Here is a 17237-nt window from a genome sequence, read left to right as displayed (position 1 = left end):
ATAGGTTGAACAGAAGTAATTAAAAAAGAATTATTAAGTAAGTAGTATTAGCCAATTTCCATCCAAATAATTCAATTGAATTTTTGTTCATATAGAGAAAGATAATGACTACATTTACAAATAATATAATAGCAATCTAATTATGATCTCGATTTGTCCAATCGTTTTGTCTATGGTTTGTGTAACATGTTATTCACTTCACTAATCTCGGCAATATGGAAGTGAAATGTATGACAACTAATACTCTAAACAACTAGGAAATAATTGAGTTTCTATTTGATTTATCTCTTTATTTGGTGAGTAAATTTCTCTTTAATTACAATTTATTTTTCTTATAGTGTGGTTCTGTGTAAACTCAAAAAGGGAAATATTTTATTGTGTTTTAAAAAACGCAAATGTGTTCGTCACCGTATCTTTTTACCGGCAAGACAATGATACATTCGTTTATTTGTCAATAATGTAATAGTTTAATTTGCAATTATATTGTTATCAATGAAACTAAGACTATTTTTGTGTATTTTCATTGAAAATAATAATTTAATATCGGAATGTTTTTCGGCTTATTTCAGATACTAAAAAAAACGAAATTTTGCCTATCTTATACTGTCGCATTATTGTGATTAATCAAATTGTTATTAAAGTAAGTAGATATTATTAATCATTAATATTTTTTATTATTTTAATAAATGTCACACGCTGTGACAATATTTATTTTGACATAAAACAAGTAAGGCCAAAGAGAAAACGTTTGTGTCCTATCTCTCTTTAACACATCTTGATTGGTATAAATCTATCTCGTTTTTACATTTTAAAAATGTAATGTATATATTCATATTTGAGTAAGCTAAATAAATAAGTATAAAAATAATAATAACTTTAAATATTTTAGTGTTTAGAAATAAAAATAATAATTTATCAATTCATATGTGGAATGGATCTGAGATGAATAGTTGATGACACCAATATAATATGTAGTCATGGTATATTCTGGCAGTCAGCAGTGAGAGATGATAGTCGCGAATGAAGACAGTTTGTTTAACCCATCATTACGAATTTCACAAGAATTTACCATAATGCGTTTCAAGGGGAACTGCATGGACCATGGATTTGCACCATTGCTAGCAATGGGGCTATTAAACTCCATTAATAACGATCCCTTTCTCCCAGTAAATGGATGTAGGTACCGGGGTAAACCTAGACTGTTATTGTTTTTATGATCACTCACTGGTACTCCAGCTGTATATACCAATAGTGCTGAATTTTTTAAAGTTTAAATGGATCGCTTGCAATGTGCTCATATATATGTTTATACAGGTGGGATACTGATAGGAAATAGTTGGTGAACATGAAATCGGGTCAGTTGGCCTATCATGATGAATTCACCAGTACTAATAGTAATAATGATGTTTTCTAAGATCATATGAATGAATGATAATGGAATGGTAACCCCATCTGCACTATCAGTATATTTTTTTTTTTTGATAGGTGAAAATGCTGTTTATACCATTAGCCTGCATTAACGGTATAAACTGGGGGACACCAATGAAAGGTTGATAAAAATACAGGCCAGTTACCCCAACATGTTGAATTCATCAAGAATTAACCATGATAGTTTCCAGGTAGAACCGCATGAAGGTCGACCTGGTTAGGTATTTTGCTAGCAATGGGATTCTCACTCTCCATTACTAACAATCCCTTTCCCCCCCATCGGTGTATGCTAATGGAGCATCATTGATAAATGATAAGTGAAGATGAAAGCAAATCTATTAGCTAATTGTGATAAATACATCTGGAGTTCAGCATGATGGTTTCCAAGTGAGACTACGTGGGGATTCACACGGGTGAAGCCTGCAGGATACGGCTAGTCTTAAATACGCCAATGCATCTTTGTTTCAGCTTACTGCAATGACGACCCCTGGTCGCGGCCGCGGGTACACTGGGCGGCACCATATCCGCGACCCCAGACCCGGGGACACGGACCTGGCGGACTTGGACGCCGCCAGGACACTAGCAGAACTCAGCCCACGCTCCACAGGTGAGAAAAGAATCCTTAGTAATATTATAAACATGAAATTGAGTTTGTTTTTTAGAGCTCTCAAACAGCTTCCCTAGGGGGGACGGGATTGTTTCTTTTTATAGCTGATAATTCAAAATTCAAAATTCAAAAATCATTTATTCATGTAGGACATTTTAGCCGCTTATGAACGTCAAATTTGTACATTATAATTTTATATTTTCCCTACCATCCAGTTCGGTATATAGATCCAATTGAGAAGAACTGGCAAGAAACTCAATTGAATTACTTTTTTTTTTAAAGCCAGTTTATTTACAATGTATATTTATATAGGTGTCTATGTCTAACATTAAATGAAAATTCAGTGCATGAACAACTATTGCCATGCACACTCGTCATTCAAGTAATCGTTTAGTGAGTAATAGGCTTTGCTCAGTAAATATGATTTAACAGATGTTTTGAATTTATTTAAGGGTAATTCCAACATATCCTTTGGTATCTTATTGTAAATTTTTATACCTATTCCCATAAAAGACCTATTAACTTTTTCTAAACGATACTTGGGGACAGCAAGATTTTTATGAACATATAGAATATTTGAATATATAAATTGAGAAGCAACGGTGAGAATATTTGCCTCTTTGAATTTCTCTCTTAATGAGTCATGACTCTTCATACAGTAGATCGCTCGAACGGCACGTTTTTGTAATATGAATATATTCTTAATATCTGCCGCTTTTCCCCATAGTAATATTCCATAAGAGAGTAAACTATGAAAATAACTAAAATAGACTAATCTAGCAGTATCAGTATCAGTGTACTGTCTAACTTTACGCACGGCAAAAGCTGCTGAACTTAGTTTCGCTGCAAGGCTTTGAATTTGTGCACCCCATTGTGTTTTATTATCTAGTGTGATTCCTAGAAAGACAGTAATTCGAGAGATTCGTCATTTAATTTAATATTGCAATTAGTATTAAAACTTTTAGATAGAGAGAAATTAACACATTTTGTTTTTTTAGCGTTTAACATAAGATTGTTAGTTGTAAACCAGTGCAGGAGACGCCGCAAAGCACTATTTACGGTTAATGGTTTAGTAACCCCACCCTCGCTAACGGTATACACCGGCGGGACGTCAGTGAAGGATGATAGATGAGGATGAAGCAGGTCAGTTAGCCCATTGTGGAGAATTCAACAAGACTTGTTCACGATGGTTTCCAGGGGGAACCATGTGGAGGTCGACATGATAGGGCATATTGGTAGCAATGGGGCTGTCAAACTCCATTGCTAACAATCCCTTTCACCCTTGAAAAGGATTGTTAGTAATGCAGACTCCTATTGCTAGCAATATGCCTTATCAAGTCAACCTCCACATGGTCGGCTTAGAAACCATCGTGTTGAATTCCAGGTGTATTCTTTAAGATGGGCTAACTGACCTGCCTTTTCATCCTCACCTATCACCCCTCACTGGTGCCCCGCTAGTGTATACCGATAGCGCAGGCGGGGTCACCATTCCATTATAATAAAAAAAAACAGCTTCACTATGAAATTTAGTATACGCGTTTACTACATGGGATGAAGAAGAATATAGGCTACTTTTTATTTTGGCCAGTGAACATATCCTGATCACGTAGACGAAGTTGCGGGTCAAAACTACGTAGTCCGAGAGGAAGGGATTCTTAGTAATTTCTACCGTGAAGCAGTTGTGTTTGCATGGCTGTGTTTCGGTTTGAAGGGTGGGATATGGCGTGAATTTACTGGGTACAGAGGAATAACATCTGAATCCTCAGGAATGGCAACACATGGGGGGTATCATGGGCGAAACAGTATACTTTGTTATGTCCATGGTACTGCTCATGTCAGGTGGGCCGTCAGCTTGTTTGCCATTCTAAGTTGTATAAAAAAAAGGTTAGTCCCCGTCGCTATCAATATACCTTATCAGGTCGACCTCCACGCGGTTTCCCCTGGAAACCGTCGTGACTAATTTATCGTTGAATTCGTCATGATGGACTAATTGACCTGCCTTTTCATTCTCACCTATCATCCCTCACTAGTGCCCCGTTAGTGTATACCGATAGCGCAGGCGGAGTTACCATTCCATTATCATTCATCAAAAAAAAAAGCAACGTAACCCATAAGTAGATTTAAAGAAATACCTATGACCTACTTACCTATGTTTAAAAACAAATTGAAAATTCCAAGATAAATTTGGGAATCCCCTTACAGCAATCAAGCGATTTTCGACCATGTCTCCCTTACTATTAGATATATTTACTAACGGCCCGTCCCGGCTTCGCACGGGTGGACATTTTTACGACATTTTAAAAAGTGGTTATTGTGACATAACGATAATAGTTGGACATATAGTGTCGCGAAGTGTTTTGTAGTTGTTGATATTTTCTTCAATATTGTAGAACATACTTTTGTTCTATCACCAATAGTTTCCGCAGCGCGCGCGACCAAAGATATTTTATAGCATTTTTTTACACCTTGAGTTACGTTACTAAAGTTTTAGTAAGGATCCCTAATCTTTTCTGGCAATAAATATAACCTATGTTACTCAGGGTGAATGTAGCTTTCTAGTGGTGAAAGAATTTTTGAAATCGGTTAAATAGTTTTTGAGTTTATTTATTACAAACATACATACACGCAAAAATACAAATCTTTCGTCTTTATAATATTAGTGTAGATTATATCGACCCTTTACTGTCCACTGTTAAACATAGGCCTCTCCCATTAGGGGGGTTTTGCCAGTAGTTTCCACGCTTGGCAGGCGTATTGGCAACCGCAGATGTTTCTAGAAGGTCGCTGCTGCCCATCCCTCACCCTCCCTTAGTCGCCTCTCACGACATTTAGCATTTTATTGCACCAACATTACAGGACTTGTTGAAGAATTTAAAGTAGTTGAGACATGTCTTCTATTCACAGAGTCCCGAGACAGAGAGAAGCCGGAGAAAGCGTCAGAGGTGGACCCGGAGAAGGATAAAGAACAAGAAAAGTCATTCACGAATGAAGAGGACGCTCTGAAGGAATTATTGACAGTCGATGAAGAGTATGCACCTTTGGTGACATTGGTAATTATTTTTATAACACTTCTACTGCTTTTATTCGTAGTTTAGACGCCAAATGGTTAACACTAAGCTCCGAATGGCGACCTAAAAATTTGCCTCAACATGCCTCGTTTAGAGAAACGTGTCGCAAAACGTGCGTGGACAAAATGGCTGTCGGAGATTGATGGCTAATATGGAAGGTTGTGGAACTTCTGGTAGTAATAATGGTGGGCACTCTTCGAGTGTTGGCCGTCCCACACATACTAATGGTGGCGGAATTAAACAAAATAATTCTAAGTGATATGTACTTCGGCAAGATAACACCTAGTTTTGTAAAATGCTGTTTTGATAGTGGCAACCACAAAGTTCTGTGGCGTGGTTTATCGAACGACGGTTTTGTCTACTTTTCTCACGGAGTTCAAAAAAGAGAATCTCAATTCGAGTGTATTTTTTTTATGTCTGTCACCTCATAACTCCGTCAGTTGTGAACCGATTCGGAAAATTCTTTCTTTACCTGAAAGGGTATACTTACAGATTAGCCTGATAGTAATTTTATCAAAATTGGTTCAGTAGTTAAGTTTTCTGATAAAAATAACTAGGTTTTGTCACATTTGAAAGTGGTATTTTTTGTAGGACACAATCTTTAATTATGTTTTTTTATTATACCACTGAGTTGGCAAACAAGCATACGGCCCACCTGATGGTAAGTGGTTACCGTAGCCTATGAACACCTGCAATACCTGAAGAAACCTCTTTACCCCCCTTTTGAAGAACCCCATGTTGTAGTCTCTTGGGAAAACCTCGGCAGGGAGCTCATTTCATAACCTGAGTGTTCGTGGAAGGAAACATTTCTGAAACCGCGCTGTACACGACCATTGAGGATGTAGGATATGAGGATGAACTCCCTGTCGATGGTGAACCGTACCATGCTAGAAAGTTTACTTTTTAGTTTCACTTAACATCTATTAATGTTTTTTCTTGCTTCCAGCTAGAGCAGTTCTCGCCGGGTGAAGATGGTATACAGTTCAACAGAAAACTGAAGCATTTTGAAGCGACAGTGACAAAAATGTGTCCAGATGAAGTCAGCTTACAGTTAGTACTTAGTATTATATTTTTATGCCACTTATAATGGCTCACAAGCTGACGGCCCACCTGATAGAAAGTGGTAACCGTCGCCTATAGACATGAGCAGTACCGTGGACATAACAGAGTATACTGTTTCGCCCATGATACCCCCCATGCGTTGCCATTCCTGAGGACTCAGGTGTTATTCCTCTGTACCATGTAAATTCACGCCATATCCCACCCTTCAAACCGAAACACAGCCATGCAAACACAACTGCTTCACGGTTGAAACACGAATGAGACAGAGGTACCCAAGCAATCAACTTTTGTACAAAGTCTCCCTCTGGTGTGTCAGATCTATTGGAACATACCATGTTATTTTACCATATGATGTTGTCTCCCCATAATTATAAGGGGGTAGTTTATATTCACACAAATTCATTATTTTAGATTATGTACATAGAACTTAGAGCCTCAAAAACGGGTCAACTTTTTGACAACTGGCTTACGCGTTATTTTCATCACTGTTCTATATATTTACTCATAAAATGTAACTTTATTACGCAAATTTGTATGAAAAAGTTGACCGAAGCATTTGTATGGAGACGCTCTATCTATATAAAGTTATTTATAGAATTAAAGGTATTGTCAGTGATGAGGCCTTTAAAAACATTAATGATACCCCCCCCCCCCCCACACAGTTTCCTCGCTAGTTCCTTCTTTGTCCACCTTTAACCAGAAATAATGAATGTGTTCATGTATCAGGAATGCGTTCGGCACATTCCGCGCGGCAGCGCTGAGGCACCCGAACACGGCGCGGAAGCTGGCGGCCGTCGGCGCCAGCTTCACGCGGCAGCAGCGCCAGCAGGTGCTGCGGGCCACGCTCCTCAACGTCGTCATGCAGGGCACATTTTCCAGTCAGTATCCTGTTTTATATACTATAGGGTATAGCCTTCCCCCATTGCTCATTCGCTGTTTTTTTTTTTATGGATGATAATTAAATGGTCGTTTGATCCCGGTATAGAATAGGCCACCCCTTCCTTTCCCATGCATGTCGTAAAAGGAGACTAAGGGAGAGTGAAGGGTGGGCAACAGGGTCCCTCTTAAAACATCACTAAAACCTAACTAGTGGTTGCCAATCTGCCTGCCAAGCGTGGCAACTACTGGCAAAACCACATAAAAGGGAGTCTCTGGTCAGCAATGGACAGTTAAAGGCTGTTATAATGATGAATGGAATGGTAACCCCGCCTGCGCTATCGGTATACACTGGCGGGGCACCAGTGAGGGGTGATAGGTGAGGATGAAGCAGGTCAGTTAGCCCATCATCACAAATACGATGATAAATTAGTCACCATAGTTACCAGGGAGAACCGCGTGAAGGTCGACCTGTTAGGGTATATTGATAGCAATGGATCTATTAGACCCCATTAATAAACTTTTCCCCTGGTTGTTACGGTTCAAAGAATGGGATATAGTAGTAAAATCCCATCCGAGAAATAGGTATTGGCGACCCGCACGCATGCTAAAGGTAAAGGAGTTAAGGGGCCGCCTGAAAATCAGCGCTATATAGGTACATCTCGCTGGAGCTGTACATATATAGCAACAGCCGAGGCGGCTCCAGCAACCAGCAACGTTAATTGTCTTTTTTTTTCTTTTTATTGTTGAAATTTTTTTATTTTCTTAATATTGATAATAAAGGTTATGTGTCTATCTAAAATTACATGGTGATTCTAACAGTCTGCATTACTAACAATCCCTTCTCCTGCGCCTAAATGTATAATGTTGCCATGTATTGTTTCAGAACTGGACGTATTGGAGAGGGCCAACCCTATATTTTTAATAAATGCTGCCAACCTCATGGGGGACTACTTTGCTGGTAAGTTATTTTATTTATTCATATATATATATATATATATATATATATATATATATATATATATATATATATATATATATACTAGCTGACTCGGCAAACGTTGTTTTACCATATACATTATTTTAAGAACTACACATGAAAATTTATCCTACTACAATTATTATATTGGATTGCCATCTTGCAACCCTATTGCGGCATATAAAAATCGCGATTAAAAAAACAGGGGTTGATCGTTAAACGGTGAAAATTTGAGGTTGTGTGTATTTTTCAATGCTAAATCATAATAAAATAAAAATGGAAAAATTTGTCAAAAAAATAAAAAAAAATTTTTGGGGAGGGTCACCCTTGTCATTGAGGGGTATGAAAAATAGATGTTGGCCGATTCTCAGTCCTACCCAATATGCACACAAAATTTCATAAAAATCGGTGAAAAAACGGTTTCACCGGAGGAGTTTGGTAACAAACACCGTGACACGAGAATTTTATATATAAGATGCTTTTATTAATTCACTTATAGTAAAGTTATTAGGTTATATAAAAATGTACACAGACAGACTTATCCGTTAAAGGTATTTCTTCAGTTATTCATTTCAGGGAATTATTATATTTAGTTACTTGTTAAAAATATGGGGTGTTTACGCGATGGTTTTTGAAATTTTGTGAGGGTGGCTATTTGTTAGTCTTTCACACAAATCTACTGGATGGATTTGAGTGAAATTTACTACATGAATAAGTTGTATCTTAAAAAACGATTTTTTGTTTGTTTGTTTATAATGATTAAACTCGAGAACTACTCAATTGGTTGTAAAAATTCTTTCGCATATAGAAAGCTACATTACGGAGTAAGATAGTCTATTTGTTTTTCTTAAAAAATAAATCAACGATGTAAATTATAATATTGTAAGCAATGGGATAGGAAATAGAGTCCGACAATGCAAAAGATGGGAGGATGAGCTTAAGCAGTGTTGATTACAACTGGAGATGAGTTGCAAAAGACAGAAAGCAATGGAAGTCGTTAGACGAGGCCTTTGGCAATAGGCACACTGCACTTCGAGACGTATTAGAATAAAAAAAATCAGTGAAAATCACACATAGATATAGGAAAGGAGCTTCGGGATTAAAGGCTATTAAAATTGTATGTAATCCAAGGTACCAATTTGCTTTAATGGTCGAACAATGCGTAACAGTATCCGTCTTAAAACATTACCGAAGTCTCACTGCGGTTGCCGACCATTCCTGCCAAGCGTGGCAACTACTGGCAACCGCCGACCCCCTCCCCCTCCTCCACAAAGGATGTTCAACAGTGCATAGTTAAGGGGTGAAAAAAATATTATAGTAATCTGTATTGGAATAGACTTGTTTACAAGCTCTTTTAAATCCCCAATTGTTTATAATTCTACTGCTTGTTTGTTCCCAGAGGCTCGTCTGTGCAATGGGCACAAGGTTCATATCCTGGCGGGGCCACTGTTGCAGTACTTGAGAGCGTTGCTCGCTTCTGACGACCTCCGGGCGCACCGCAGTCTCGCCACACAGGTACCTTCCGCTGTTCAAAGTCCAATATTTTCAACTTCTTCTTTCGATAAAAAGGCATTCTCAGTTATATTTTTTTATGTTTGTTACTTCACTCCATCATTTATGAATTGATTCAGAATTTATTTTTATGTAACTTAGAATGGCAAGCAAGCTGACGGTACACCTAATTGAAAGTGGTAACCGTCGCCTATAGACATGAACAGTACCATGGACATAACAGAGTATACTGTTTCGCCCATGATACCCCCCATGCGTTGCCATTCCTGAGAAGTAAAGTATTATTGTTCGGTACCCTGTAATTTCACTGCCATATTTCACCTTTCAAACCGTAACACAACCATGCAAACTTTACAGTTGAAACACGAATGGGACAGAGGTACCCAAACAAATGACTTTTGTACAAAGTCTCCCTTTGGTAAACTTTTTTCTTCTGGTTTCCTTTTTATTTGTACCCGAAATATTTCCTTACTTATAAAATTGGACACTTGTCTTTCCAGCTAATGCAAAATGGCCGAGAGCTCCTCTCACAGCACACGGCTCAGGAACTGGACGACCTGTCCATCTCAATACGTCTCCGTCTGCTCACACCGCCTCCGGTCAGCATCATATGGCTGCTCCTGTCAGCAGATCTGTGTTTGAACAAATTTCTACCACTACCAAACACACTGCAACAATTCTATGCATCACATCTAGAGTTAACCACCGACGAGAACTACTCTGAAGTCAGCTACGGTTCATGGAAGAAGAGTCCAGAGAAGGAGACCAAATCTGATATTAGTATAGATAGTCTCACGGAGAAAGCCAGTCAGAATCTCTCGCAGATAAATTTGAATCATGAGGACGATGCTAAACCGAAGTTAAGACCGATATTAGGCGCTGGCGCAGGTTTGTTGCGACAAGAACAAGCGTTATCGGTAGGTCAGGACAACTTCGAGACGTGGACAGCGAAGAATACTCTCTCAAAAAGATATGACTTGAACTCTTGGAGGCAGACAGAAGAGGAGAAGGAGGAGCCGGAAGTCTTCAACCCCACAGTTTTGCCTCCAAATTTTCCGACAGTTCCGGACTATCCGCCACCAAACCTGTACTACCCTGAGAACGTAGGGAATTACTTGCAGCAAGGAGATGGAACATATATACAGAATCAGTACTCCACACCCCAAAACTTCACCCCACAAGGAGATGCCTATGTTCATTACCAAAGTGAAAGGCCACCTAGTGTACCAGATAGAATTAACAATGAAATACAGAAGAACGCACAAAGAAGACCGGTAGAGAACTGGCGGAGAGAGAAGAGTGATTTAAAAGAAGACCCCAACAGGAATAGACAACGGAATTGGAATAAACACCAGTCCAAAGACAGTGTGAACGATGAGGAGGACAAAGAGAAGTTCAAGGATGGCGAGAAGTTCCCGAGGTCTGCGTCCCGGAATTCCCGGGACTCCAGGGATGCTCGGCCCGGCAATCGAACGGCCCGGCGGAATAGTGGCGAAAGTGAGGCCAATTCGACAAGTGGAACTAAAACTCCGATGCGGAGACACGTGACAGATGTGCCGCGGAATAACAAATATTGGGATCACGACGACCGGTGCGACAAAGACTATAATAGTTAGTGAACTTCGTAGTCCCGTGGGATTTTATCGTTCACAATTCAGGTGCCGACTTTTGGTGGCCTTTGGGAGACCGCTGTAAAATTATACTAAACACATTTGTGTATGTCGTTAAGGAATTTGTTCTTGACAGCACTATTTATTGTATTAAAGGTGAATTCATCATTTGGTTATGAATATTAAGTTGCTAGAAAAGGTAACTTTATATGTCTAAGGTTTATATGTCTAAAGCTGCGGCCATATTATCGAATGAAGGTATGCCACGCGTAGTCACGATAAATATTTCTCAACAAAGCAATATGTCTGTAACTTTATTGTTTTAAAATTTTGTAAGTACACATAATATTTTAATTAGTCGAAAAATGTCTACTAGTTTCGGAAACATTCCGTACTCTTAGTTTTGATTACACTTAAATTAAACCTGTAGTTGTTACATTAAAATATAAATGTATTTAACTATTGTTCTTTTTTTAAAATTGTATTCATTCGATAATCGTTGCAAGTAACGGGAACCAGAAATAATCAGTTAAGTCGACCTCCAGGTCCTTAACCATCGTGCTTGATCCCTTATGAAATCGCCACGATGGCAAACTGATCTGACCTGCTTTGGCCATTCGACAATGTGACCGCAGCGTAAAAAAATTCAGTCCACCGTCGGACAGTGTGATAATCCCATAAAGGCACCCACCGGTCAAATGTAACATTAAGATTAAATTTACCTGGATTTTTATAGTAAAATTTGCAAGTGCTAGCAATAAGGTGATCATTTTAGTGCAAAGTGAAAGGTAACGCGTAGCTGTATTTCAGAAGTATGTGAACTACATTAAATATTTATAATTTAACTGGTCCATAGACTAATTATATCTGTCCTTAGGGACTAACACAGCTTTGACATTGTTTTTTTTTTTTCTAAAAGGGGGCGTAGTCAAGACAAGGTTGGGACTAACACAGCTTTGACATTGTTCTTTTTTTAAAACGGGGTGTAGTCAAGACATGGTTGGGACTAACACAGCTTTGACATTGTTCTTTTTCTAAAAGGTGGCGTAGTCAAGACAAGGTTGGGACTAACACAGCTTTGACATTGTTCTTTTTCTAAAAGGTGGCGTAGTCAAGACAAGGTTGGGACTAACACAGCTTTGACATTGTTCTTTTTCTAAAAGGGGCCGAAGTCAAGACAAGGTTGAAATGTATGCTTATATGATGAAGGTAAAAAAAAATGCATACAACTGGAATACAACTGCATTATATCTTTTTAGACTTAAAATCATTCGTTTCTCAAAATTATTAATAAGTCTTATAATATGTATATTCTCGATATATGTGTGTATATTCTGAATATGTGGAAATTATGTGGAAATAATTTAAGAGTCCCATCAATTATGCATAATACTGACATTCACCAAATGTTGAGGTCAAGGTCCGGAATGTGGTCAATTCAAGGATTTGACCGGTCAATGTTGATAATCGAATCTCTAATGGAAATCACAAACTGAACCCCTTATTCATAATATCTTAAAACTGTCTACAATACTACTTTAACTATTACAGTTATGTCACTTTCTTGCAACTTTTACCAACGACTTCGTCTGTGTCAGTGGGTTATGTTAACTGACCCGTATAAAATGTAGCCTTATATCCTTTTCCATCCCATATACCCAATTTCATAGTGATTAATTAAGCCGTTAAGGCGCTATAACGTAACAAACAAACCCACTTTCACATTAATTTTGTTTGTTTTGAAATATTTAATTATATATATAATATTAATAAGGAGATATATAGACATCTTGTTTGGATAGGACTAGAGGTTTTTTCCACTAAGAAACTCTTACATTGACATATACTCCGGTCATATGGACGAAGTCGTAAGGAAAAACTAGTCAGTAATAAATAAGATGAAACTTCAACGAGTCCCGTCAAAGTTCTTAACTGAACTAGACTATAATAGTCTAGTTCAGTTAATGTTGACATTAACTTGTTATTTTGCGAATTGACCGCACACCCCACTTTGACCGCAACCGTTTTGTACCATGACATAGTGACAGGGTATTGCAATAAGAAAAAAAAAAAGAAATTACTTGAGCTGTTGTAAAATATATTATAATAAAGTTGTACAATCTATACTTACGTTTTTAGCGAGAACAATTTTGACGTTTATTAGGCTGTATGGGCCATGCACTTTGCCTGTCTTATTTAGACGAATTATAAAACAACAACATGACGTGTGTGTAAAACCTTAACTTGTTCCACTATAAGAACAAGGAAGGATAAAATAAAAACTGTAAATCATACGGTCGCCTCCTTTCTTTCTTATGCAAATATAATTAGTGAAAAGAGGACGAAAGATACACCGTCAGTTGCTATTTTTGTATATTTTCATCCCGGTCGATAAACATATGACTGTATTGCAAGCGAAGTCGCAGTTATAAGTTACTACATTGTAATTTAATACATTTCACAAAATATGTTTACTGTAAGCCAGTGAATTTATTTTTAATTAATTTACACTATCTCAAGTAATTTTTTAACAATTATTTACTGTGCTCGCCAATTTTCATTCATAAATTTAATTAAAAAAATAATTAAATATCCGATAAAATATTTTGTAATCATAATAATTTGCATTTAATTAATTCTAAATTAATAGTTGTTTAAAATTATTCACCGCAATTACAATATCAGTTTTAGTGATTTGGCAAGCATATTAAAAATAAAATACTGGTAGACCCTTTAATTATTCCGATTTCTGACAAGAGTGGAGAAGTTACAGATTTGTAATTCTCTTTGAAATATTTAATTAATTATTAATTAATTAGAAATTATTAATTATTAATTAACATCGTATCTGAATATTTTGACATTGTATGTACATATATACAGTACATTGCATAGTGTATTTTTATTTTTTTTATTTTTAATGCTCACACGATTATTGGGGAGTCGTAACTTTAACCAGAACTAAGAAGGTTCGGTTCAGACCGAATGGAACATTTGACTAAAAACCTGTATTGGAAAGGCCCATATAAAATTTTCTAAACTTCTCCATTCATAATCGCACTCTTAAAGCAAAAATAGACCAAAATGCACAATTAGACCATTGCAGAAGAAAAAAGTTACAAGGCACTGAGTTATAACAATGTAATGCTCAGGAATGGCAACGCATGGGGGGTATCATGGGCGAAACAGTATACTCTGTTATGTCCATGGTACTGCTCATGTCTATAGACGACGGTTACCACTTTCCATCAGGTGGGCCGTCAGCTTGTTTGCCATTCCATTATATTTTAACGTAATACGCGTAATTGGATCGAGAGATTGACTAGTTTGGGGACCATTTCAGCCCACACCTCGCGCTCAATCAGCCGAGGCGCGCATTCACAGCCGCCCATGATTAAGGATCACGAATCGGTCGTGAAACTAGTCGAGCTCTCTCCATCTAATTACACGTAAGTTAAACCGGTATTTGTAAAATTAAAATATAATGCGTGCTTACGAAATTTTTAATAGTAAATTCTAAGTTGTTAGAAAACCAAAAATATCGACCCATTATTTTTTACCTATATTCACAAAAAGCAATATAAATATCGAAAATAGGTTTTAAAAAAAATATTTGACGTTTTTATGAATAAACAATTTTTTGAACCTTGCCTTGATGATTACGTCATTAAAACACTTTTTTTTTGTAAATTTCTATTTTGGGTCTATATTTACTGAAGATGCGACACTAAGTTCTGTACATATATGTAATCTTAGATTATATAGATAGAGTGTCTCCATACAAATGCTTCGAGAAAAACGGCTCAACTTTTTCATACAATTTTGCGTGATAAATAGTTACGAGTGTTTCCTTTATATCTTATATTCGCATATGGGGTCAGCTAAGCTGTTGCACGTCGACCCGTCGGGATCTTTTGTACTTCCCCCTGCCTTATACAATGTTTCCTTTATAACTTCTATATTTATTTTGTCTTATAATTTCTGCATCTTTCTAATGTGTAAACACTCATTTTGTTTATTAAACAATACGTCAAGATACATTGTGTGCGTAAGTATATAGAACACTGATACAACAAACGAGTCAGCTAATTTGACAATTAGCTGACGATCAGTTGACACGTTTTTGAGGCTCGACGCTCTATCTATATAATGTAAGTATGTAACATAACCCACCATGATTAATTTGTATACAAATGTGTATGTATGTATTTGAAATTGAAATATATACCATACATACCCTGGAGAAAAATCTTTCCCATATATATATATAATAATAATAATGTAGTTTTATTAAATCATAGTTTTTGCTCAATCTTATTTTGTTTAACCCTTTCACTACAAAATACAATTATGTCATTTTATCAACCATTAATTTAATGTTTTTTTTTTGCCTATTTTTTTATATAACTTAAAATGGCAAACAAGCTGACGACCTACCTCATAGAAAGTGGTAACCGTCGCCTATAGACATGAGCAGTACCGTGGACATAACAGAGTATACTGTTTCGCCCATGATACCCCCCATGTGTTGCCATTCCTGAGGACTCTGCCATATTTACCCTGTAAATTAATGCCATACCTTTCCAATTGAAACACAAAAAGGTAGCATAAAGGTGGCTCAGGACCATTCTTTATGACAGTCTATGGGGGAGGCCTATGTCCAGCAGTGGACGAAGAATGGCTGAGATGATGAAGCTAACATTATAAAGAGCATATATTTATATTTATTAGGATTTTATTAAAAAAAAGACTTCAATTGTGGCAAAACCAGTTATTTTTATTTTAAAAATTAAATTACTGGACTGATTTTGATAAGATTTCTGTGATAGTAATTTGCAGGTATATCCTTTCAATTAAAAAAAGAATTTCCCAAATCGGTTTACAACTGAGAGTTATGAGGTGACAAACATATATACATATTGTCTTTTGTAAATATTAGAATTTGGATATGAATTTTAAATAATAAAAAGGATAATACAAAATTTAAATAATTAAAGAAAAATAAAACTAAATATTTCAATAGTAGACTTTTATTTCCAATATAAATTGTACATTACTCACGCGGTAGATAGTATATTATCTTCACGCTACAACCTTTATGGACAAGACAGAGAGGTACATAATAACTTGTATATTACAGTACTATACTTTGGTACCAGATTCACACTCAAAAGGAGCATATATTTAAGCAGACTTCTTACTATAATTATTATAATTACAAATTAAATACTTACCATTTATATTTTTGGACATTTTTAAAGTTATCTACCTAATCAGGGCCGGATTAATCACTTCAGAGTCGGGGCCCCCAGCCAATGCTCATCTTGCTTACAAGTAACACGAATAAAATTTTACTCGTACCTTTCCTTCACTAGATTGCCCGCTAATTAATTATTTTCTCTCTAACTACACTGGGTTGGCTGGAAGAAAAAAAATAATTTTCCAAAGCGGTTTACAAATGACGGAGTTATGAGGTGACAAATATAAAAAATACAACCAAATTGAGAACCTTGCTCTTTTTAAAGTCGGTTAAAACTGCTGTATTATGACTCCACATATACTATTTGAAAAAAAATGCTGGGGCGCGGGCCCTTAACCGATGGGGGCCCTAGTCAATTGCCTACACTGCGTAATGGATAATCCGGCCCTGTACCTATAAACCTTTTGAAAGCTTGGTTTTGTAGCAGTCTCTATGCCCCCAGCGCTGGACTTAGATTTGCAAATTTATATTGTTTTTTAAATATTTCTATAAGTAAAATATTATAAATTTTGGTTCTAACATCATCACGTTAACTGTCCACTTCTGAACACAGGCCTCCCTTATAACCGGTAATCGCCAGGATCGGCTGGCGGGTTCACAACCGCAGTTGCCAATCGTGACAACTGCTGGTAAAATCCTCCTTATGTGGAAGGTCTGTGATCAGCAGTGGACAGTTAACGGCTGATATAATGATGATGATGACAAAATATTTTTTTAATGCAACTTAGAATGGCAAACAAGCCTGCCGACCCGCCAGTTGGTAGCGGCACCGCAAATCTCTCAAGTCTCGGGGGCCCACGCAGGCTGAGACCCAGCTGGCAAATGCCACCTCGAC

The 17237-nt window shown here is 37.0% G+C and overlaps 1 protein-coding gene across 2 annotated transcripts; it reads left to right on the top strand.

Moving 5' to 3' along the window:
- The first annotated feature begins 176 nt into the window (after positions 1 to 176).
- On the top strand, positions 177 to 15454 carry LOC113517181 (uncharacterized). Of its 2 annotated transcripts, none has more exons than XM_052901098.1 (8): positions 177 to 296; positions 1897 to 2035; positions 4940 to 5085; positions 6050 to 6153; positions 6892 to 7043; positions 7928 to 8002; positions 9420 to 9535; positions 10033 to 15454. In XM_052901098.1, the coding sequence occupies exons 2-8, from the start codon at positions 1906 to 1908 to the stop codon at positions 11146 to 11148; spliced, it is 1839 nt and encodes a 612-aa protein (XP_052757058.1). In that variant the 5' UTR covers positions 177 to 296; positions 1897 to 1905; the 3' UTR covers positions 11149 to 15454. The 2 variants fall into 2 exon arrangements, with proteins under 2 accessions (XP_052757058.1, XP_052757059.1); XM_052901099.1 differs by lacking the exon at positions 177 to 296 and adding an exon at positions 576 to 640.
- Positions 15455 to 17237: the final 1783 nt, after the last annotated feature.

This window comes from Galleria mellonella, unplaced genomic scaffold (genome assembly GCF_026898425.1).
Source record: "Galleria mellonella isolate WM207_F2 unplaced genomic scaffold, CSIRO_AGI_GalMel_v1 utg746, whole genome shotgun sequence".
NCBI classification, from domain to species: domain Eukaryota; kingdom Metazoa; phylum Arthropoda; class Insecta; order Lepidoptera; family Pyralidae; genus Galleria; species Galleria mellonella.
The sequence above is the reverse complement of the archived record's forward strand: the minus strand, read 5'-3'. Positions and strand labels throughout refer to the sequence as shown.

What these genes read in the sequence shown, in the direction of transcription:
- LOC113517181 (XM_052901098.1), top strand. Translation starts at nt 1,906, where the DNA reads ATGACGACCCCTGGTCGCGGCCGCGGGTACACTGGGCGGCACCATATC. An exon ending in CCAGATGAAGTCAGCTTACA is followed by an intron (nt 6,154 to 6,891) that starts GTTAGTACTTAG and finishes TTCATGTATCAG; the next exon opens with GAATGCGTTCGGCACATTCC. An exon ending in ACCGCAGTCTCGCCACACAG is followed by an intron (nt 9,536 to 10,032) that starts GTACCTTCCGCT and finishes TTGTCTTTCCAG; the next exon opens with CTAATGCAAAATGGCCGAGA.